A 22,056-nucleotide genomic window follows, 5' to 3' on the forward strand; every position below is an offset into this window, starting at 1 on the left:
TGACAGCAAAGGACAGAGTCTGGAGGAAACATACTTGTCCACCAGAGAAAGAGGAACCAGCTGAGGTCTCTGGAACGTGGCCTGGAGGCTTGGCCACAAGGGCCTTTTCTCTGCTTAATGGAGACCAGCTGGCAATTCACTAAGGAAGAAATCAATGGGTTCATCCTCTTCCTGGTTACACTGTCAACCCAGCAAACACTCACGGGCATCTCCCTATGCCAGTCCTTGGGCCAAATGTTGGGCATGCAAAGGAACAAGACGGGGTCTCTGCCCACAGAGAGGGAGAAAGTCATGGAGCCCAGCGCCTGTGATACAGCACCACGCCCCAGAGGCCATGGGATTCCGCCACGTGGGAGGAGTTAATACTCCAGGTGATGTCGGTCACTAATCTACAGTGTGGAAGTGACATGAAAGAAGGGCACAGCCAGCAGGGAGCACAGCAAGGGCAAGGCAGGGAGGTGGGAAAGGATACGGGGTGCTCAAGAGACGGCCAGCTTTCCGAGGTGGCTTGGCTAGGGGCTGAGGTCGCAGATGCCTGTAGGGTCAAGCCAGTATCCTCAATGCAAGAAGTAAACACTTGATGACTGGCACCACCAGCCAGAAGACTGAGTCAAACTGTTATCACACGTCCAGGGTCGAGGGGGTGGCCACTGGGGCTGTGTAGGAAGGCTAGTCTAACCCCAGGGCTAAAGCTCCCTTTCATCAAGAGACTGAAAAGTCTAGCCTTTTATGGGAAATCATTATTTTTAAACGTGGGAAAACACATCTATGGACCCAATTTAGCCCAGTATATAACCTCTGGGCATGAGAGTGGGTGGGTGAGTGTCTAAAAATGAAGAGGGAGACCAGCAGACCAACTGAGGGACGGGGCAAGGGAGGGGGAGTGCTTCCCCAGGGAAATTCTCTGACTACAGGTGCTGTGTCCACAGGGCAATTGTTAAGGCTACAAGGATTGAGTTGTTCAAAACCCCATGGGGTGGGGGACTTCCCTGATGGTCCAGTGGTTAAGAGGTTGCCTCCCAATGCAGGGGGTGCGGGTTCAATCCGTGGTTGGGGAGCTAAGATTTCCACATGCCTCGCGGCCAAAAAACCAAAACGTGGAACAAAAGCAACAGTGTAACAAATTCAATAAGACTTTTAAAATGGTCCACATCAAAAACAATCTTTAAAAAAAAACCAAAACCCATGGGGCACCAGGAGTCAGTGCAGTGGTACTGAGGACAAAGATGCTTTCTTAGTCCCACATAGCACACGAGGACAAAGTGCTCTGTGAACAGCTCCAAGCTCCTCCTTCCAACCAACCATGCTGCTCCTGGTAAGCCCCCACCTACATGGACACAGAGGAGCAGACACAGGGTCAGATCTGGGCCGGAGCTGAGAAAGCAGTCCAGGACAGTGTCTTTTAATCATTCTTCCACCAGCCTAAAGGGCAAGCCTTGCTCGCAGACTCACTCCCCAGGTGTGAGAAGTTGGCAAACTTCTGTGAAGGGCCAGACAGTAAATATTTTTGGCTTTGTGGGCCATCTGGTCCCTGTCACAATGAGTTAACTCTGCTACTGAAGCATGAAAACAACCACAGGCTGTTGGTGTGCATTTGTACACAAATGGGTGTGGCTGTGTTCCAATAAAACTTTATTGACAAAAGCCAGCAGTGGACCAGAGTGCTTTAGGCGTGGGGAAGCCCTTTACAGATGTTATCTTCTGGGCACCCCCATGTTGGACTATCTGTTTATGTCTGGCTTTCTCACTCAACTATGAAGTTCTTATGTGAAGAGAATATAGCCCCCCACTTTTTTTTTTCCAGATTAAAACTAAAACAACAAGTAAAGCACAGTATGGCACACAATGGAGTGCATAGAGAGTCTCAAAATTGTCCCAGTTAATACTAGAGCAGGATTGTAACTTCAAATGCCTACAAGGCGGACTTCCCTGGTGGTCCAGTGGCTAAGGCTCCTCGTTCCAAATGCAGGGGGCCTGGGTTCGATCCCTGGTCAGGAAGCTAGATCCCACATGCTGCAACCAAGAGTTCCCATGCTGCAACTAAAAAAGTTTGTTGCCTGCCTCAGCTAAAGATCCTGCATGCCCCAACTGAAGATCCCTGCATGTGGAAACGAACATCCCATGTGCTGCAACTAAGACAGTGCACAGCCAAATAAATAAATAAATACATACATACATACATATATACATAAAAGCCTATAGGGGCCCAGGCAGGTACCAGAGACAATGAAGGAAACCAGCCAGGTAGGGGATGTGATGGATTGGAAAGGGCACCTCCCTTCTAGGGGGCGGTCTCCACTTAGCTCCAGCTGAGGGAACACTTGCTATGAAGAATTTCAATTCAATGTTAACTTTATTGGTTTTTATTGAGATTGATAAATTGACTTTACCAATATGTTTAAGAAGGCACCATAATCAGTGATTTATGAGAAATCTCCCAATTTTTCAACATTGATGACTAATTTAAAAAAGTAAAAAAAAAAATTAAAACAAATAAAAATTTATGGACCAAATAAATATGCCTGTGGGCTGAGTCAGCCAGAGGCTCTCAATTTGCAACCTCTGATATAAAGACTTCATTTTCTAATTTGCTACATCTCTTTTTTAGGCTTTTTAAAAATCAACTTTACAGAACATTTGGAGAAGAGTACAGTGAACTCCCATCTGCTCTTCACCTGGATTCAATCTAATCATCGTCAATATCTCTGGATCCCAGCTCACAGAAGGCACTGAAATGTGGTCACTGAAGGAATGCCCCCCCAAAAAATAAGCAAAAGAGAGTGTGCCAAGTTCCCACGCGCTAAAACGACAGGATGGAATGGACGGTGAGGAACAGCAAGGGAAAGGAAATCTGTCAGATAGAAGGATGGAAGCAAAGGAGGAAGAACAGAACTTACACAGAGACTACATGGACCACACATTTATTGTGCCTGCTGAATACTTGCTTTGTTTAATTCTATTGTTATTTTTTTTTTTTTTGCTTGGTTTATTTTAAGTAGGAAGAGAAGCAGACAAATCACCAGGAATCCAGGTAAACACCAAACGAGAACAGAACAGATCATACATGCTGACAGTGGACTTTCAGCAAAACCTTCGCAATTCGACCGTCAACCGTTTTGCAGTTTGGGATTATTTAGACAAGCTAGGCTAAATTTCATCTTGGCATTATTAATTCTTTGAGAAAGTTTGCTAAGCAAATGAACAGTATAAACAGGGGAGATGTTGAATATTTGTTCTGGGGGGAACCAAAGCAAATGCACAGCTTTAAAATCCTAATTATCTCGATGCGCTGAACTTTTGTCTAATTATTATGGTCCTAGAAAACTGAGTAGAATTTTTTCTTTTCTCAGCCATCTCGTATTTTAAAAGCACCAGGGGAAATTTGACTTTGACATAAAGGTGAACATTTTCATAGGCAGGAGACTCACACGTTGCCAATTTACTTTCATGTAAATAAACCATGTCAAACATTGGGTTTTCTTTTAAATAAAGAGTGAGCTCACTATAAAGATCATTATTTGTTAGAGAGCTTCACCAGATTCCCTCCTCCTTCTTCTATCAGCAATGCAGAAGAAGTCTGCACATTGGCAGGTAATGAATGACAGCATTAGCTACCCGTCAGGGGTGCTTTTTACACGCCAGACATGGTGTTAAGTGCCTTCATGCAGTCTCATTGACTCCACGATAACAGATTTACCAATGGATGGGCAGAGAAAACAAGATAAGCTTCATCATCATCTCCACTTTATTGACAGGAAAACTGAGGCTCAGGGAGGTCAGAGTACACTGCTGGAATTCAAATCCAGGGCTACCTGGTCTGCAAAACCTATGAGCATTACCGCAGGCTGCACTGCAGAGCCAGACAGAACCTGCCAAAAGTCAAGCCCAATAAGCCAGGAAAAAATGTTGTGAAAAGCTACGATGATTAGGACAGGTGGAATAAACCAAACTACAATCCAGTTTGGGGATACTTAGAAGACATTTAAGCTTTTGTGAGTTTAGGAAGTAAACATCTTTCTAAAAAGGCTGGGCTTGGCTTATCTATCTAGTTGGCTAGAATCATAATTCATCACAGTATGCTTCACTTTACCCAATAGATATGTGTCTGGAAAATTGTGCAGAGATCAAAGTTTTAAAATTCGCAAACAAGGGACTTCCCTGGTGGCGCAGTTGTTAAGAATCCGCCTGCCAATGCAGCGGACACGGGTTCGAGCCCTGGTCCGGGAGGATCCCCTATGCTACAGAGCAACTAAGCCCACGTACCACAACTGTAAACCCGTGCACCACAGCTACTGAGCCCATGTTCCACAACTAGAGAAGCCAGGGCGTCGCAACGAGAGATCCTGTATGCCGCAACAAAAAAGCCTGCGTGACGCAATGAAGATCTCGCTTGCCATAACTAAGACCTGATGCAGCCAAAAAAAAAAAAAAAAGCCTTAAAAAAAATTAAAAATAAAATAAAAATTGCAAAGGAAAAAGGGATCCTTTGAATGCTAAATCTAATCTTAAGGCAAACACTTTCTTAAAGAGAACAAGTTTTTCTTTTTTGCTACCAATCTGAAAATGCACTGGTTCCTCCTCTGGGCCATAATAATGCTCCAGGAGCATTGAGGTGATAACAATTAGAAGTGACTAAACAGACTTCTTGAAAATGGTCTATAGCAATGTTTCTCAAAGTGGGTTCCACAGATCCTGGGAGGAAGAGGGTTTCCTAAGGACAGTTATTATCTCCATCATAATTCTAAGACTTTCCCACTGTGTTGGTATTTGCACTGACAATGCAAAAGCAACAGCAGATAAAACTGCTTATAGCTTGAGTGGCTACAAGGCAGTGACCCCAAACTGTACCAGTAGTCGTTATACTCTTTAGTGCCATGTACTGATGATGAAACAAACAAAAAACATTTTCACTTAAGAATGTCCTGATGAAACAGTAAAAATTAATTTTATTAGACCTGAACCCATGAGAACACATCTTTTCAATATTCTGTGTGAAAAAATGCAAAGTACACATAAAGCACTTCTGCTATAAGCCAAAGCACCACAGTTGATCCTAGAAAACATTTGTGTGATTGTTTAAGTTGCCAGCTGAGCTAGCCACATATTGTATCAAATGGCATGTTTACTTGAATGAACAACTAATAGACAAACTATAGTTATTCAGACTTAAGTATCTGGCAGATGTTTTTTTAAATACAAAAGAAGTGAGCCTGTCACTTCAAGGAAACAACTGATGGTATCTGTTGCCAATGATAAAATTCAAGCTTTCAAGTGAAAACAACTTGTTTTCAATACTTTGAGTTTAATAGCTTCCCAATACTTAAACTTTTTTTTTTTAAAAAGATAGGTAGTGATACTAATGAATGGGATTTTTTGATATTGTGTAATGACATGCCATTTAATATTGTATTTCCAATGTCAACGTTTAGAAGATTTGCATAACTCAGTGAACTAACACCTTCCAAATGACCAATGCCTAATGTTATGAAATCATACATGCGTAAAATATGCAATCAAAGGGCAAGATAGACCAATGGGCTTTAATGTAACAGAGGACAAAAGGTCACCAACATGGCTGCAGGTGCCACATTGTGACTAACCTTCGAGAAATTATCACTTGCTAAGTTTTGGAATAGTATGGAAGAAGAATGTCTACAGCTATCTGAAAAGGCAGTTAAAATACTCCCTGTTCCAAAAATATGTCTGTGTGAGGCCCCATTTTCTTCAAATACATCCGCCAAATTAATAACAACAGCTTGGTTGCTGAAGCAGAAACGAGTCTAGCTGTTTCCTATTAAACTAGATATTGAAGAGATTTAAGAAAATGTAAAGCAACATCATGCTTCCTATTAACCTTTTTGGTGGGAAATAGAGCCACTTTTCATTAACAGTATTATTTATGTTCAAAAGTAATGCATTTATTATTACTTTTAATGAATTGATAAATGAGAAATGTCTTAAGATTTTCTTGGCTCCAATTTCTGATATAGTAAAATAGCATAGATATAACATACATAAAGCTCTTTTGAGGTAAGGCATCCTGAGACCAAAAAGATTTGAGTACTGTTGTTCTATGGCAACATTACATTGACCTTTCCACTGGGCAAACTGGTGAATGACATTTTATAGTACCTCTGAAGTACAAAGGGCAAAGATGTCTTTTAAACAAATGACAGATTGTTCAATTAAAATTTTTTTCCACGTTGTGTTAAGCAGATATCACAAAGGAACAAATTTCCCAGAAGTTAGGGACAGTGGTATAATGAGAAAATTATGTGGATTCTAGCAGACTCTTCCCATTTATAAAATGACATATCAGGGTAGCCTATTTTTAGAATCATATAATTCTCTGATTCTTATCAAGGATCCCTAAATGGTGGCCCACTGGCTGCATCTGGCCTTCAGACTGATTGGCCACTGTGGCATTTTGAGACGTACCCCAGGAAAACAACTGGTTGAAGCTGAGTGAAAAGCTTCCCTTTCAGTAAAGAAATTGACTTTTAATCACAGCCCCATCCAGCCTACCCTGCAAATATCTGCATTTGCAACTTTGGGAATGAAGGGCTTCTAAAATCCCTTCCAAATCTCAAACTCCCTCATTCAGCTCTGGGGACAGTGTCTGGGTTCCTTACTCACTCTGTCACTTGATGACTTTGATTTGGGGCAACATACTTAACTTCTCTGAGCCTCGGTGTCCTCATTTGTAAAATGGGATAACACTGACCTCGAAAGACCGTTATGAAGCGTATCAAGTTGCTTGACAACATTTACAGAGTTCCTGGCACTGAGCAGTATTTTTAACATCAAAGCACTGAAAGAGAGTATTCCCTAGACTCCCCCAACCCCCCACCCCCCCCTTACCAAGTCCCATCTCCCAGTAGCTGAAGCCTGCACTCCCCACAACGACCAACCCCCATATTCCACAGTTCCACGCCCCAGGACGCACAAGCCCCCCGCTCCCCATTTGTCTTTCCCACCCTCAACCCTGATAAATGGAACATTGCCTGCCATATCATTAAACAAAGGATGTCACAGTCCTCAGCAACTGCAGCCACCGCTGGATGGTGAGGTGGTGAATCCTGAGGGATTTCAGGAAGGAAAACCTTACCTGCCCTCCAGCAGCCAGCAGACTGGAGCCCCTCCCTACCGTGAGCCCTAAGGAAACTCAGGATGTGTAAACACAGGAAACTGGCCCCAAATAGCTGAGGTGCATATCAAAGGAATGATTTCAGTGAGCCCAGACTCTGGCATCTTGCCATACACAGAAAAGTACTAAATTCCTTAACTTGGGATATCTGGTTTTCTTTTCTTAACCATAATCTTTTGACATTCACAGTATCTGCCCTTTGTTGCAAAACTTCTATATACCCTGGCTCCGCGCCCCCCGCCCCCAGGAGTTCTCTCGGGATTAATTGAGATGCTGCCTTCCGGGACTGAAGTTCTAAAACCTCCCGCCAAATAAAACATAACTCTCAACTTTCAGCTTGTGAATAATTTTTTAGTAGACAACCCTTTCTCTAATGCCCGGCGAGTACGGGTTCCAACACAACCACAGGCAGCACAGTGACCAAACCACTGACCACTCCCCCCAGCCTCCTCTTCCCATCCCGGAGCACTAAGGCTCCCTTTCCCTCAGACGGAGACCACCTTGGGTCAGGCAGTGGTGGTCCAGGGGCCTGTGGCCTAGGATTGTGCCCGGTGGGCTCTCAGGAGAGATGGGAGAATAACTGCCCGACCTCCCGGAGGGGCCCACGGACACTCACCGTCCATCCCTAGAGGCGGCGGTTCCGGGCGCTGGCACCGGAAGCGGCCTCTACACTGTTTGCAGTTCCCCTGGTTACTGCGGGGTTCCGGACCAATGGCGGTGGAGCTCCAAGGGATGAACCCGCCCCCAAAGAGAGTGACATCACGATACGCTCTGGAACTCCTCCCCCGGTCTCCGGGTCCGCCCCGCCTCCCCGGCCGCCAGTCGTTGTGCGCAGGCGCTCTGGACCAGGGCCCTTGGCGGCGTGGTGCGCAGGCGCCCGGGGTGCTGCCAACTGAAGTAGCAATGGACGCGCTGGAGTCGTTGTTGGACGAGGTGGCCCTGGAGGGGCTTGATGGCCTGTGTCTGCCCGCGCTTTGGAGCCGTCTGGAGACGCGGGTGCCGCCCTTCCCGCTGCCTCTGGAGCCCTACACGCAGGAGTTTCTGTGGCAGGCCCTTGCCACGCACCCGGGCATCAGCTTCTACGAGGAGCCTCGGGAAAGACCGGATCTCCAGCTCCAAGACCGGTCAGCGGCCTGGCTCTGCGGGCGGGCGAGGGGCAGAGACCCGGGTCTCATGGAGCTGCGAGGGGGCCTGGTTCTTAGGGGAGGGGAGACAAAGGAGTGGAGCGGAAGGAAGACCCGGAGTCTGATGGGGGCGCAGAGTAAGGCTGATTTGGGGTCTCTCAGGCCTGGCAGGGCCCAGGCGTCTGATGGAGTTGGGGGGGTGGGGTCGTCGTCTGATGGAGTTAGAGGGTCATCTGGTGATGTTCCATTATGTCCGTGTGTATTGGGGTTGGTGGTGAGCAGGACTGGAAGGATATTCTTTGGGTTTCAAAGAGTATTTCCTCTGAAGTGGGATTTACGATTGGAGCAGGAAGGCTGTTCGCATCAAGATTGAAGACAGTTGAGCTCTACAGAACAGAGCATTCATTCGGTGCTGGATTAGAGAGCCTAAGACAGCTAGAGATCTTCATGAGGGCAAGTTTAGGAACAGCAATAATAATAGCTAACATTTATTTAGAGCTCCTTATGGCCTGGTACTATTCTAAGATCTTGTTCCTGGAGTTTCAGGAGACTGAACCCACTTCATTCTCACAGTGACCCTATGAGGAAGGTGCTCTTATCTTCCCCATTTTTTTTTTTTTTTTTGGCCTTGCCACTCGGTTTGCGGGATTTTAGTTCCCCATCCTGTACCTACTCCTCACCGCTGGACCGCCAGGGAATTTCCAGTTATCTTCCCCATTTTGCACAGGATGAAACTTAAGGATGGAGAGAGATTAAGTAGCCTGTCCGAAGTTATGGCTATTGTAAGTGATTGAGTGTTGATTTCAACCCAGGCAGTCTGTCTCCCAAGTCTGTGCTCTTAAGCCCTATTGTGAGGGTGAGATTCCCAGAGATAATACTGTCTAAAACAAGACTTAAAGGTTGAATTTAGGTTGCCAGTTGGCAGAGTATTCTAAAGGAAGAGAAGTAAGTTAACTTTGGTTGAAGTGTAGAACTGGAGGTAGTGAATGAGGAATAATAGTTGACATTTATGTATATGTTTATTATAAAGCAGGTAGTATTCTAAGCTCCTTACATATAGCAAGTTATTGAATTTTTACAACAACCTTAGGTGCTGGATATTCTTATCCCCATTTTCCTGAAGAGAAAATTGAGGCCCAGAGAGGCTGAGTGACTTGTTCAGGGTCATCAACTAGCAGTGGCAGAACCCAGAATCTGAATCCAGCAAGTGTAGGTTCACAATCCACCCTGCCCTTAACCAATTGCACTGGATTGGTCTTTCAATCCCCTTAAAGCCTAAGCCACCAAAGGGAGTGTCAGACTTGGGGCAAAGAGTGAAGTTGAGAGATCTGTAGTAATCCAGTCACGAACAAGCGGTCATGCTTTGGCTTCCCATGGTGGGTGTGAGAATGAGGAGGTGAAGCTGATGCAATCCAGTGTGAGGCAGAAGAATCAAGTGGATTTGATGACTGATTGAATGTGGGGTATAAGGAAAGGTAGAAATGGAGAGTGTTGCCATCCGGTTCCTGACTTTCAGGTACCTGAGTGAATACCGGTGACTTTTGCTTTTATGGGGAACACAGAAGCACAGCAGGGAGGCTGAGCCTGGGGGTGGTGGGGAAGGTGCTGAATGTACTTGGAGACACGTTGGGTTCAAGTTTCCTTTGGGTTATCCAAGTGAAGATTCTGGTTGGTAAACATCTGGCTTCAGGGGCTTTGTGAAAGCAGGCCAGAGGGAGGGACTGACCTGGGCATGTAGTGTCATCCCATGCAGTTGGTAATCGAAGCTGTTGACCAGGATCACCCCGGGAGAGAGTGGGGTGTGATTGGAAGCCTTAAGACATGGCTCTGAGGTAGATGAAGGACCCAGGGGCATTCAAAAGAAGCCTGGGGAGATACGGCTTGAGAGGTAGAGGACAGCAGTCCAGAATGATGTCCTGGAAGCTGGGGAAGTTGTGATTTGAGAATGGAGGATTAAGTAGTGCAGAGGTCACAGAGAGGGCAAGAAAGAAAAGGGCTGACATGTGTATGTGGGATTTAGCCTCAGCTAGTACAAAAGGTGAGCAGGATTCCCAAGGAAAACTTGACAAATATGGCTGACTGGATAAAAGAAGAAACACAACTCAAAGATGCCTCCGTGGTGTTGATAAGACACAACTGGGAGAAAGTGGTACCAAGGAGGGGCAGGAGGGGCTTTATTGGAGGTGGGAATGGCAGTCATAACTTTGGTTTTGATCTCATCAAATTTGAGGTTTAGACAGTTGAAGACAGGATCAGTGTTGGGGGGAAAACCAGGACTGAGGATTTGATGATGACAGGTGCTATCATGAAAGTGAGAATTGAAACCATAAAAATGGATGGAAGTACAAGGAGGGTTAACTGAAGAGAGATGGCAAGGTGACATCTGAAAGTAGGGAAGCCTTGAGTCATGAAGTCTTAGCTTGATGATTTGAAGACCAGGCACTGGATTTAGGGGGGAAACAAAAGGCCATGACTTGGGCCAGGAAGGTGGTTCTGCTTTCAGCATTCGGCCTCCAGGGTGGATTTGGAGGCTCCTAGAAAGGCCTGTCGTCTGGGATAGAGAGGCAGGAACACTGCTTGTCAAGATGACCTGCGTTTGGAAGGCAGGGAGACCAAGGGATCTCACTTCCTCTCTCCAACCTCTGCCAGAGGTTGTCAGAAGAACACGCCCAACATCTGTAACTTCTGAGGCTGAGCAGTGGTTTGCTATTTGCTCTCCCCCTTAGGTATGAAGAAATTGATTTGGAAACTGGCATTTTGGAGTCCAGGAGGGACCCAGTCCCTTTGGAGGATGTCTACCCCATTCATATGATCTTGGAGAATAAAGATGGCATCCAGGGCTCATGCCGGTACTTTAAGGAGAGGAAAAACATTACCAATGACATCAGGACCAAGATGTTACAGCCCCGCTGTACGATGGTGGAAGCCTTTGGCAGGTAACTAATTTGCACCATGGGAAATCTGTGGGCATCTTCCTGCTTTAAGTCGGTGGGCGGTGGAGGGGGTGGGGGTGGGGGGGTGGTCAGAGCACCAGGACGGGTGTGCAGCCTTGGTGTCCGGCAGAGCGCGGCGGCCCTGCCCTCAGCCTGTCCTTTGCCCTTATCACTCCGCTCCTGTTGGGGCTCATTTTGCTGGGGGGAGGCTGCCTTTCTCTCCCCGTGTATCCACAGGCCTGGCCCAGCTGGGCAGAGCGGGCAGTGGTCGTTTGGATTGGTGCCTTGCCCTCTCTTGTCCAGGCTGCATCCTCTGCTGCCCGGCGGGCCTTTTGTGAGTCTTCCTTCCGTCAGGGTCCCCATTTCCCAGACTGTCGCAAGCCCCTCGCCCCATCCCCGCCTCCCTTCCTATTGCTTCCAGCGTGAACGCTCCTGGTTGCCACCTCCTTCCCCGCAGCGTGCAGGCTCGCCCACCTTTCTCTCCCCTTCCCTCGCCTGAGAGGAGACCTGAGAGGAAAACTGGAGGTGCTCCAGATGCTTCTCTTCCCCCGGTACCTCATGCTCTTCCCTGCCTCTGTCAGCTAGCTCGTCTTTCACCTGTATTTGCAGCTTTTGCCTGTCGACCGGAACTTTCTCCTCAGCCATTCCTGTGACTTCTTTATCTTAAAACAAGACCTCTTGGCCTTGGATCCCCTGTAGCTATGACTCTGTTGCCGCAGCCACGCTTCTCTGAAGAAACAGCTACACTCACTCTTTCTCCTGCCTGGCCTCCCTACCCCCCCTCCCTCCTCCTCCCCCCTCCCCCCTCCCCTCCCCCTCCCCTCCCCCCTCCCCCCCTCCCCCCTCCCCCCTCCCGCTCCCCCCCTCCCTGCCCCTGGAGCTTTGTGGCTTCTGCTCCCTGACCCTCCCCCACCCAGCTTCCTGCTAGTTCAGGAACCCATTGGAGAGCTCTCCCTGGTGACCACACACATGCTCTCTCCACACGTGCAGGCCTGAACTGGGGCTCTTTGCACATGTCATTTCATAACCTCGAGCACAGTTGTCGAAGCCCAGCGTGAGTGTTCCTTTCCTTGCCTTTCTCCTCAGTAGCCTGTGGGCTCCCTAAAGGCAGATGCCACTGTTATTTATCTTGGCCTCGCCGAAACTTTGCGTGGCAGTTAATCAGTGTTGGATAGCCTGTGTGAATACCACGGTCAGCAAATTAGGCCTCGGGCAGGAGTCCTAGCGTCAGCTACTGGGAGATGTCAGAGTTCCGATAGGACAGGGGAGTAAACCACCCTGCATACAATTTTAAAGCAGCACACACACTCCTCTGTTTTCACACTGTCTTTTCTCAACTGACTTCTTCCAGTTTAACGTAATGAGCCTGTTTCGAGACGAGAGAATGCAGGTCCTAAGTTTGTGATGTGCAGACACAGAAAGTGGACTGTCTGTCCGTCATGTGTATTTGCAGCCTGACATTCTTTTTGAAGATGGGCCTTACAGACCCCGTGACTATGCAGAAGACTAATTAAGCGTCACGAGCAATGCGAAAGAAGCTGCAGTTAAATGAAAACGTAGACAGCCTCTTCTTTTTCCTTTTTGCCTGTTTGGTGGGAGCAGTGAAGTCATCTGCTATGGGGGGGTGGACGAGGGGGGCAGGAGGAGGAACTGTCAGGCCAAGGGATGTGACTGAAGACAGGCCTTATGATCAGGCATCTGTAAAGCACAGGCCGGGAGGAGTAGATGCTGGCTCTAGATGGGATGCTTGGGAGCCCGTGAGTTCTTACATATGGGCCCTTGGTGACTCACTTCACTAGGAGAGGGAACTCTTCCAGTTGGTGTGTCTCGATGCCAGGGAGTGAGTGGGGAGGCCTTCTCTGCCCGCACACCCTCGTGGGATCTCTGTGGCAGGGCTGGGACCTGAGACAATCTGCCCAAGACGGCCATTTAGTCAGCAGGCAAGGTCCTGGGGTGGAGTCTCCGTCTTCAGCGCCAGGGACTGTTCGGCCCCAGCAGAGAAGTCAGTATCCCCAGCCGGGGCATCTCGAAGCGCCTTGCGGGGAAATGTTCTCAGCCTCCTTTTCAGGCATTATTTTTCACACACCAACACAGTAGAAGGCACTAATGATTTGTTCCAGGCCTGGTTTCCAACAGACAGACTTAGGTCCACTGATGACACAGGGCACTGTTTCGGGCTCTGAGTTTGTTTTATCCGTCCGGTTCAGTAGGCGGGTTCGTTCACTTAATAGATATTTACAGAGGCCCTGCTGTGCACCAGAACCGTTCTAGGCACAGAGGATGTTCTGGGGACCTAGAAGACAACCTGCCCCCTCTTAGGGTGCTTATTGCAGGAATGTGTGCAAAAAAAAGAGTGTCAGGTGCTGTGAAGAGTCTGGAAGTGGTTGGAGGCGGGGGGTGGACTCTGGTTAGCGTTTTCAGGAAGACCTGAAGTGCTGGCATCTGAGCAGTGACCTGAATGATGAGAGTCAGTGACCTAAAGGTGTGGGAGCAGAGCAGCTGGGCAGAGGACCAGCGGGCCGTTGTGGGTGAGGGAGCAGGGCCGTGGAGGGGGGGGGTGGTGAGTAGGACGTGCCAGGTCCTGGTGGGAAGACTGGGGTTTGGCCCCAGGGCCCTGGCAGGCCTGGGAGGGCTCTGAGCGAGGAAGTGGTGAGACTGGCTCTGTTCCCCCTGCACGCTATGTGGGTCTAGGATGCAAACCTCCTTAACTGGGGGATGTGAACCTCTGAGAAGAAGCAGGAAACGACGGTTCACTAAGGTTCTCCTTTTTCATATTACAATTTTCTTAAAACTCAGTTAGAGTCATTTCTTCCTGCCGTGGCTTCTGCTTTGCAGGTGGGGGAAGAAACTGATCATCGTTGCCTCGCAGGACATGCGGTACCGGGCCTTGATCGGCTTGGAGGGCGACCCCGACCTGAAGCTCCCCGACTTCTCCTACTGCATCTTGGAGCGATTAGGCCGGTCCCGGTGGCAGGGGGAGCTCCAGCGAGACCTCCACAGCACCGCTTTCAAGTGAGGGCATGCTTTGCTTCTCTGCTGCACATGCTGGGGCTCCCTGGTCATTGGACCCTGCCACGTGGACGGTCCCCTCATCCATGGTGATTGGAAGCACGGTGCTTTCTCATTGTAGAGACCCTGGAAAAAAGAAAAAAATGGGGCGGGGTGGACTCCCTGGTAGTCCAGTGGTTAAGACACTGCCCTTTCACCGCAGGGGGCACAGGTTTCATCCCTGGTTGGGGAACTAAGATCCTGCATGCCTCATGGTGCGGCCAAAAAAGAGAAAAAAAAAAGAGAGAGAGAAACCCTGGGGTGACCGTAAAATTTATTGTCCAAACCAGACATTTTGAGAGTGGAAGGTGGAGCTGACCAGAGGGGATGCTGAAGCAATAGGCATAAACTAAGACCATCTGGCGCGCCAGAATGCATGGCTGCCCTAGTTCCTGGCTGCTATGCGATTAGAGACCCACGTCTGATCAGCTCCTTGCTAACTCTTATTGTCTCCCACCCCAGCCATCCCTTCCCTCTCCGTTTCCCCTTCCTCTACCACCATCTCCCCATCCACCTCTCTTGGGGGGTTTGGGGTGTGCCCTAGGCTGTGGCACAGCTGTTCTTTCCCTGGCCATTGTCACGTAGTGACTGTTCTCTTAGGTTGGCTGGATGGGAGGTGTGTGTCTCTGGTGGTCACGTCCCCTACACGGTGGGCTGAAAGCAACCAACAAAGCAAAATGACCACCTGCTCTCTTTCCTCTCCTCCAGGGTTGATGCTGGGAAGCTCCACTATCATAGGAAAATTTTGAACAAAAACGGGCTCATTACGATGCAGTCACACGTGATCCGATTACCCACCGGAGCCCAGCAGCACTCAATTCTCCTCCTCTTGAACCGGTTTCACATGGACAGGTACCGTGCGAGACACCGGAACGCGTCCTTGCCTCTGTATTTCAGCCATGTGTATCATGCCTTTAAGAATCCTGGAGGCCGAATCAGAATACGACTAGCTTTTTAAAAAAGATATTCACCATCTATTTCTGATTATGGAAATAAGTCACGCTTACTTAGAAAATCTGGAAATTATATAGAAAAGAAGGGGGGAAAATACCTGTCACCCCACAGCCCAGCAAGAGGGGCTATTAACATTTTGGTGAAATTTGGGGGGAGTGTAGAAATGAAAGTACATAAATCACATTTGATTTGTTGTTGTGACAGAGTTCTGTGGGTAGGAGAACACAGCGGACTAAGTCAAGATCTATATTTAAATCTTTGCTCCTGACTCGGGCACAATCACTTGACCTCTCTGAACCACTGTTTCCTCTCCTGTAGAATGGCCTTGACACAGCTTGGTACTAGTTCATGCCTAGTGAATATCTGTGCCTTCATTTATTCCCTCATTCTTTAAAAGGCAGTAAATATGGAGAAGTGGGGATCTCTGGATCCCACACATATGCCCTCTCTGCTGCTAAACCTGTGGGCAGTTAAAGCCAAGTTCACCTTCCCCAGCTGCACAATACCTTCCTCTCCGCCCCGCCCCCAACCTCTCCCAGGCGCACCCTGCTGAGGAGCCCTTGGCCCCTTTAATAGCTTCCTTTGGTGGCCATTAGCTTGTAAGCATTTGTTGTGACATCCACTTCACAATACAAATGCAAAGGAAGGGAAGGTCAGTCCTGTCCCTGAAGTGAGAGGTAGAAAGCAGGGCTTCAGAATCAGAGGGTATCCTGATTAGTGCAGAGAGCACTGTATTTCAAGGAAGGGGAACTGTGTTCACATTTTGTGCCTGAATTTTAGAAAAGCTTAACTTCTGTGTGAAATAATCCCTTTCCTTTCTTACTAAGTGATGTATAAGGAAATATGGAGATGCTTCCTAAACTTTAAGGTACTGTCAACTCAGAAAATATTCACGACCTCAAAGTTGAGAGTTATGTTTTATTTGGTGGGAATGTTTTAGGCCTTCAAGGCCAGGGCAGGTAGTCGGAACATCAAAAGTTTATTGTTAATTAAAGAAAACCAAATATCCCAAGTTAAGGAATTTAGCGCTTTTCTATGTATGGGAAGATGCCAGAGTCTGGGCTCACTGCAGTCATTGCCTTTGATGTGCACCTCAGCCAGCATCCTGTGTTTTCACACCCTGTTTCCTCAGGGCTCAGTGGCTCATGTTGGAGGGCTGCAATCGCTGATGACTGTGACATCCTTTGTTTACTGATATGGCAGGCCGTATTCCATTTATCAGTGTGATCAAGAGATGTAAGGCATTTTAAAGAATCATGTCATGAAAGTTTTAGCAACAGTCTAGTCTGTACACTGCCACTAGTTAGGTGACCTTGGCCATGTGGCTGAACCACTCAGAGCCCCAGTCTTTCCAGCAGTAAAGGACAGGAGTTGGGCTGGATGTTCTGAGACCTGTCGACTTACAAAAAAATTCACACCGTGAGAGTTGCAAGTTAAGTTTTATTTGGGGCAAAATGAGGACTGCCGCCTGGGAGACAGCATCCCAGATCGCTCTGAGAAACTGTTCCGAAGAGGCAGGGGAGAAGCTCAGTATATGAGTGGTTTGGTGAAAGGGAAAAGCATGCAACCAAGCACATACTGTTTACAGAATGTTTCTGCTCGTCACGAGAAGCAGTCGTCACCGTGAAGGGTTTTAGTGTTTTTCTCGATATGAGGAGATACAAGAATTGGGCCCATAGAGTTGGCTCCTGAAAATATCTAACTATCTAAAGACCTGTCCTGCCAGTTTTTCACAGAGCGCAGTGTGCCTCATTTCAGCTCTCCACCCTGCACGCTTCTCGGGGGCGTCTCGGGGGCATCGGCAGTCAGCAGCTGCGGCAGCACGTGGTGTAATCTTTGTGGAGGCAGAGGGCGAGTGCCAGGGGCAAGTGCCAGCTGTAGCTGACAGACCTAAGACCAAAGTTCTGTAGTTTGATATGTGGTCATTTAAATCTTGTCATCTTGAAAACACAGGCAGTCTTTAGCAATAGGTCTGAAAAAAAAATGAAGTGTTTTATGTTTCTCGCAGGAGGAGCAAATACGACATCCTCATGGAGAAGCTTTCAGCTGTGCTGAGTGCGCGGAGTAACCGGACAGAGACGCTGGGAAAGCTGAGGGAGGAGCTGGTGAGCTGGCTGGGCCTGCCCGTGTCGGGGGCTGAATCCATCTGTACTGCAGTGGGGATCTTTGTCAAGTGCAGATTCAGCGCATTGCAGTTGAAAGCCCCGTTATGGACTTGACCATCCCTAGCTGTAAGCGAGTCCAAGCTCACTCTGCTTGCAGCACAACAGGCCAGTACATCCGGAGGCCAGGTGTGGAGGCGAGGAATAATGCCTTTATTCGGAAAGCTGGCAGACTGAGAAGATGGCAGACTAGGGTCCCCCAAAAACCATCTTATGGGGTCTGGATGCCAGTTTCTTTTATAGAATAGAGATGGGGAGGAAGGGAGGAAGTAAAGTAAAAAGGCCGTTAGTGTTGCCTGGCTTGTCCAGCATTGGGGAGGGGATGTGTTAATTTCCTCTTTTCTGCAGCCATCCACAGGTGGCAGGGTCAGACTGTCTCTCTGCAGCCAGATTTGTGATCATAATAACAAAAGCAACGGAAAGCAAAGGTTAAAGTCAAAGAAACAGATCCAATGTGGAGTCAAAATCGGCTCTTCCCTGTTACATAGCCATGAACCAAGCAGGATTTTCCTTTGCTTTACAGAATGCAAAAGGGCTCAGTCTTTAATTTAAATCCTTCCTGCTCTTGGGTGGCCTCCATTTTCCACTGGGGTGTGCGCCAAGTCCTGCTATAAAAGTTCCTGTGGAACGGTGAATCTGGGCATTTAGATTTACTTTAGTCATCAAGCTTGTGATTTTGTTCCCGGCAGTTTTATACTGAAATAAGAGAGTGACTGTACTGAGAAGGAGGAGGTGACACAGGGAGAAAAGCAGTCACGGACCTGCTTCATCTCTGGGCCCAGGAACAGAGGCCGTGATGAAGTGCGAGTGGGACCGGGAAAGCACGGGTGATGCTGCTGGCAGTCTGATGAGAGCCCTCTTCGGTAGACGTTAGACAAGAGCCAGCACTGGAAATGCGAGGAAAATAAAATTGCCTCGTAGGTTAAACAGTAGGAGTTGAAGGCAAGATTTGGGGGTGATGGTACTTAGTCTCCAAAGGAACGTGGCTTGGAGTCTGGTTGTAGACTCCAGGAAGGTCCTTGTTCCTCACCTCGTGCTTCCCTGGGGAGGCACTGCTTCTCTTGATTTCACTGTACAGGGGGAGGGGCTCTCTGTCCTACTGCTAAATTCACTGTATGCCCAAGTCTCTTTAAAGCAGAGGTTATGAACCAAAGCGTGTGGGTCAGATTCGGCCTGCACGTTGTTAAAAAGAACTTTGACCTAGTATTATTTATTTATTTATTTTTGGCTGCGTTGGGTCTTCATTGCTGCGTGCAGGCTTTCTCTAGTTGTGGCGAGTGGGGGATACTCTTTGTTGTGGTGCGTGGGCTTCTCAGTGTGGTGGCTTCTTGTTGCAGAGCACAGGCTTTAGGCGCATGGGCTTCAGTAGTTATGGCACATAGACTCAGTAGTTGTGGCATGTGGGCTTAATAGTTGTGGCCCACAGGCTCTAGAGCATAGGCTCAATAGTTGTGGTGCACGGGCTTAGTTGCTCTGCAGCATGGGGGATCTTCCTGGCCCAGGGATCGATCCCGTGTCCCCTGTATTGGCAGGTGGATTCTTAACCACTGTGCCACCAGGGGAGTCCTGCCACCAGGGAAATCCCCCCAGTATCGTTTAGAAATTGAGATTTTTGCATCAAAACCTAGGTTACCAGTTTCCGCTGAAATATCAGAGGCTCTGGCCAGCCTGGGTCCATGGTCTCTTGTGACAGCAGTTACCTGGCGCTGGAAGGAAACTCCTCCATGCTCAACAAAGAAATATCTGCCCGCTTTGTTCTTTGTATCATTTGTCCAGCCCATGCAGCCACGGAAGATGAAAGTGAATATCATCCAACGGAGGAGAGACGCCTTTCAGGCAGAGGGCACGGGCCGGGGCAAAGGCGTGGAGCTATGGGAGATGGGGGGTTGTGTCCGAGGTCGGCAGTGACCCAGGGGCAGCCGGGCAGCAGTGTGCCAGGCAGGAGTAGTGAGACGCGGCAGTACAGGAAAGCTGGAGCCAGATAACGGCCAGTCTCGAGTGCCAGGCTGAGGAGTTGGGTTTCAGCCTTTAGCCTGATAAACTACAGTTTATAAGTGGAGACGTCAAAAGGGAAGCGTGTTTAGGAAATGAACTGATGGATGGAGGGGAGATTGGAGGCAGGGCAGGGAGGTGGGTGCTGTGGCCTCAGGTAGCGTGGGTGACGGCTTGAATTGTTTGTGACATTTGGGGAGGGGGCACTAGCAGGACTCGGTGAGTGACTGAAGCCAGGGTGTGGGGCAGGGGGAACAAAGGAGGAGTCTGTTGTCTGGCTGGAGTCGCAGCCTCTCCCTGGAGTGGACCAGAGCTGGAGGGCAGGGAGCATGTCTGCCAACCCCCCACCACGCGACCCCTCCCCACCATGAGGACAGCCTGGCCCATGGAGGCGCTCAGCCCGTATTGGTTGAATGAGTGTATGACTAAAGTAGCGCATTCAGGAAAAGGAGTGAGTTTGCTGAGGACAAGGCACATGACAAACTTGATTTTTGGATTTATTGAGTATGAAGATCTTCTGGGACTTTGACTTGGTGACATGTAGTCAGCAGCTGGAAATAGGCATCAGAGAAGGCGGAGAGGATTTAGTGAATAATTAGCCTCTGGGTGAGGTGGATGCCGTGAAGATGGAGGCTGTCTTTTGGGGGCAGTGGGGAGGCTACTGTCTCTCTTTAGCTGGGCAGATTGTGCAAGACGTCAACGGCAGCCCCCGTCGGGGAAGGACTACATCATCCTCCATCCTCGGGGCAGATCCTGTGAGTCCTTGATGGCAGTCCCTCCCCCCATAGGATGGCCCAGGGCTCAGGGCCACATGTCAAGGGCTGGGGTTTGATGGATGGGTGTCCGTAGGGTCTTTCCCCGACGCTGGGGGCGCAGCTAGATTAACGATAGGTGCCGATTACAAGCCGCGGGGTTGAGTGAGCCGTATGTGAGCCGTCTGTGTTTCTTTGGTAACCGTATGTTCTTCTGCCCAGCAGCTAGCGAGCAGGCTCGTCTGGGGAGAGGATCACATGCATGTGGGTGGGTGGCGGCAGCAGCCCTCAGGCATGTGCTGCCTCTCTCCCCGCCAGAGTGTAAGAGGAAACCTGGGAGACACCACGACCCACTCTTGGTCGCTAGTGCCTCCTGCTGTTCAGGTGGCAACCTGCCTGGCTGTTCTGGGGTGGCAAAATCAAATGCTACTAGTGGCCAGGAGGGTGGTATGAATTAGTGAAACAGGCCAAATGTAAAAAAAAAACTTTTCGAGGGAGTTTCCTGGTGGGCTAATGATTAGGATTCAGCGCTTTCACTGCCGTGGCCCCGGTTCAGTCCCTGGTCGGGGAACTGAGATCCCGCAAGCTGGGATCAAAAAAATTGTCTTTGATATCAGCATGGATTCAAGAATTATTCAACTCTCCTCTTACCTATCATGAGAGGAAAGCAGCACAAAAATGGTGATAAACAGGAACTGACCTTCAGCCTCACCACGTGAGGGGTCTGATGGGCGGAGGAGGCCAGGGCGTCCCGGGCAGGCGTGCCTGTCTGGAGGGAGCAGCCGGCCCTCACCTCCTGCTGGCTGCTGCTGGCAGGAACCACAGGCCTAGGGTTTGGTGCCAGATCCTGTTTTTCAAGAGAAGCCAGAATCTGTTTTTTTAACATGAAATCTCTCACTTTTCAATGTTGGCAAGTAACTTACTTTTTTCAAAAAAAACGTGTAGATGCACAAACATGGCCTGCCCTGAAGGCTGCTCGTCGGTAACCCCGACAGTCAGGCGCGTTCATGGTCATGTTGCTTGTGTTGCCTCCTCGCAGAAACGTGAGTGATGAGGGTGGATGTACTCATCCTCACTTTGTTGAACCTTCACAGACAGACTAAAATTTTTTTAAGTTCTTTCATTTTTTCTCTTCCACTGCCTGTGGGAGGTGTGTGTCTGTGTGTATGTATCTACTAGTAATTAATTATACACTTACTTGGTAAAAAACCAAAACAATGTGGAAAGGTTTACAGTGGAAATCTTCTCGTGCTGCCCCCACCTGCCTCATTCTCACCCCTTTCGGGTGCATCCTTCTAGGATCTTTTTAGGCAAATCTCTTTCCTCCGCTCATAATCAAAATGTGGGATGGTATCTGTGCGGCTCCAGACTTGTTTTGTTCCCTGGGCAAGATAGCTTGGCAGTATTTCCTCCTTATTGCCCCCAGTCTTTCCTCATCCAAGGCCACTTAGTTAACTCAGGTCCCCACTTGTGCATTTATGACCCTCCAGTAGCTTCAAACACCTTGCCCGTGCCTGAGGGCAGCATTTACATTTTGCAGGGCCTGTGCGAGAGGACATTCAAGCGCCTGTACCAGTACATGCTGAACGCGGGGCTGGCCAAGGTGGTGCCTCTTCCCTTACAAGAGATCCACCCTGAACGCGGACCTTGCAAGACCAAGAAAGGTAAAGGCAGTCTCAGCTCCTCCCTGGGCTGCATAGACGACTTTCACTTCTCCCCTCTAAGCACCAGCCTGTCCCTCTTACCACATCTGCCCTGAGGGGGGATGATTTCACGTTGTTTTTTCAGCTCTTTATTCCTCAGTGCCTGGCTCAGGACCTTCCATACAAAAAGCTCTCAAGAAATGTTTGCTGAATGAAAGCCGTTCTGACTCCCAGCAGACATCTCTGTATCCTGGTGTCCAGAAACCAAATCTGTCCTTTCCTTCTTACACTAAGCCTCTAA

At 48.7% G+C, this 22,056-nt stretch overlaps 2 protein-coding genes across 8 annotated transcripts in view; one reads left to right on the plus strand and one right to left on the minus strand.

Annotated features, from left to right (window-relative positions):
* The window catches only part of KATNIP (katanin interacting protein), a 203,098-nt gene extending 195,286 nt beyond the window's left edge, over positions 1-7,812 (minus strand). For 4 of the 5 annotated variants that reach the window (XM_057749981.1, XM_057749982.1, XM_057749978.1 and 1 more), the window contains exon 1: positions 7,764-7,784. In XM_057749981.1, the coding sequence (XP_057605964.1) occupies positions 7,764-7,770 (7 nt within the window). In that variant the 5' untranslated portion in view covers positions 7,771-7,784. Of the gene's footprint in view, positions 1-7,763 lie in introns of all 5 variants that reach the window. The other variant, XM_057749980.1, reaches the window with a different exon arrangement.
* Positions 7,813-8,027: 215 nt separating this feature from the next.
* GTF3C1 (general transcription factor IIIC subunit 1) overlaps positions 8,028-22,056 on the plus strand; it is a 71,438-nt gene continuing 57,409 nt past the window's right edge. For 2 of the 3 annotated variants that reach the window (XM_057748760.1, XM_057748761.1), the window contains exons 1-6: positions 8,028-8,271; positions 10,998-11,207; positions 14,040-14,216; positions 14,961-15,104; positions 17,215-17,311; positions 21,653-21,776. In XM_057748760.1, the coding sequence (XP_057604743.1) occupies positions 8,051-8,271; positions 10,998-11,207; positions 14,040-14,216; positions 14,961-15,104; positions 17,215-17,311; positions 21,653-21,776 (973 nt within the window). In that variant the 5' untranslated portion in view covers positions 8,028-8,050. Of the gene's footprint in view, positions 8,272-10,997; positions 11,208-14,039; positions 14,217-14,960; positions 15,105-17,214; positions 17,312-19,948; positions 20,116-21,652; positions 21,777-22,056 lie in introns of those variants that run through there. The other variant, XM_057748762.1, reaches the window with a different exon arrangement.

The sequence above is a fragment of the Hippopotamus amphibius genome, chromosome 9, assembly GCF_030028045.1.
Source record: "Hippopotamus amphibius kiboko isolate mHipAmp2 chromosome 9, mHipAmp2.hap2, whole genome shotgun sequence".
NCBI classification, from domain to species: domain Eukaryota; kingdom Metazoa; phylum Chordata; class Mammalia; order Artiodactyla; family Hippopotamidae; genus Hippopotamus; species Hippopotamus amphibius.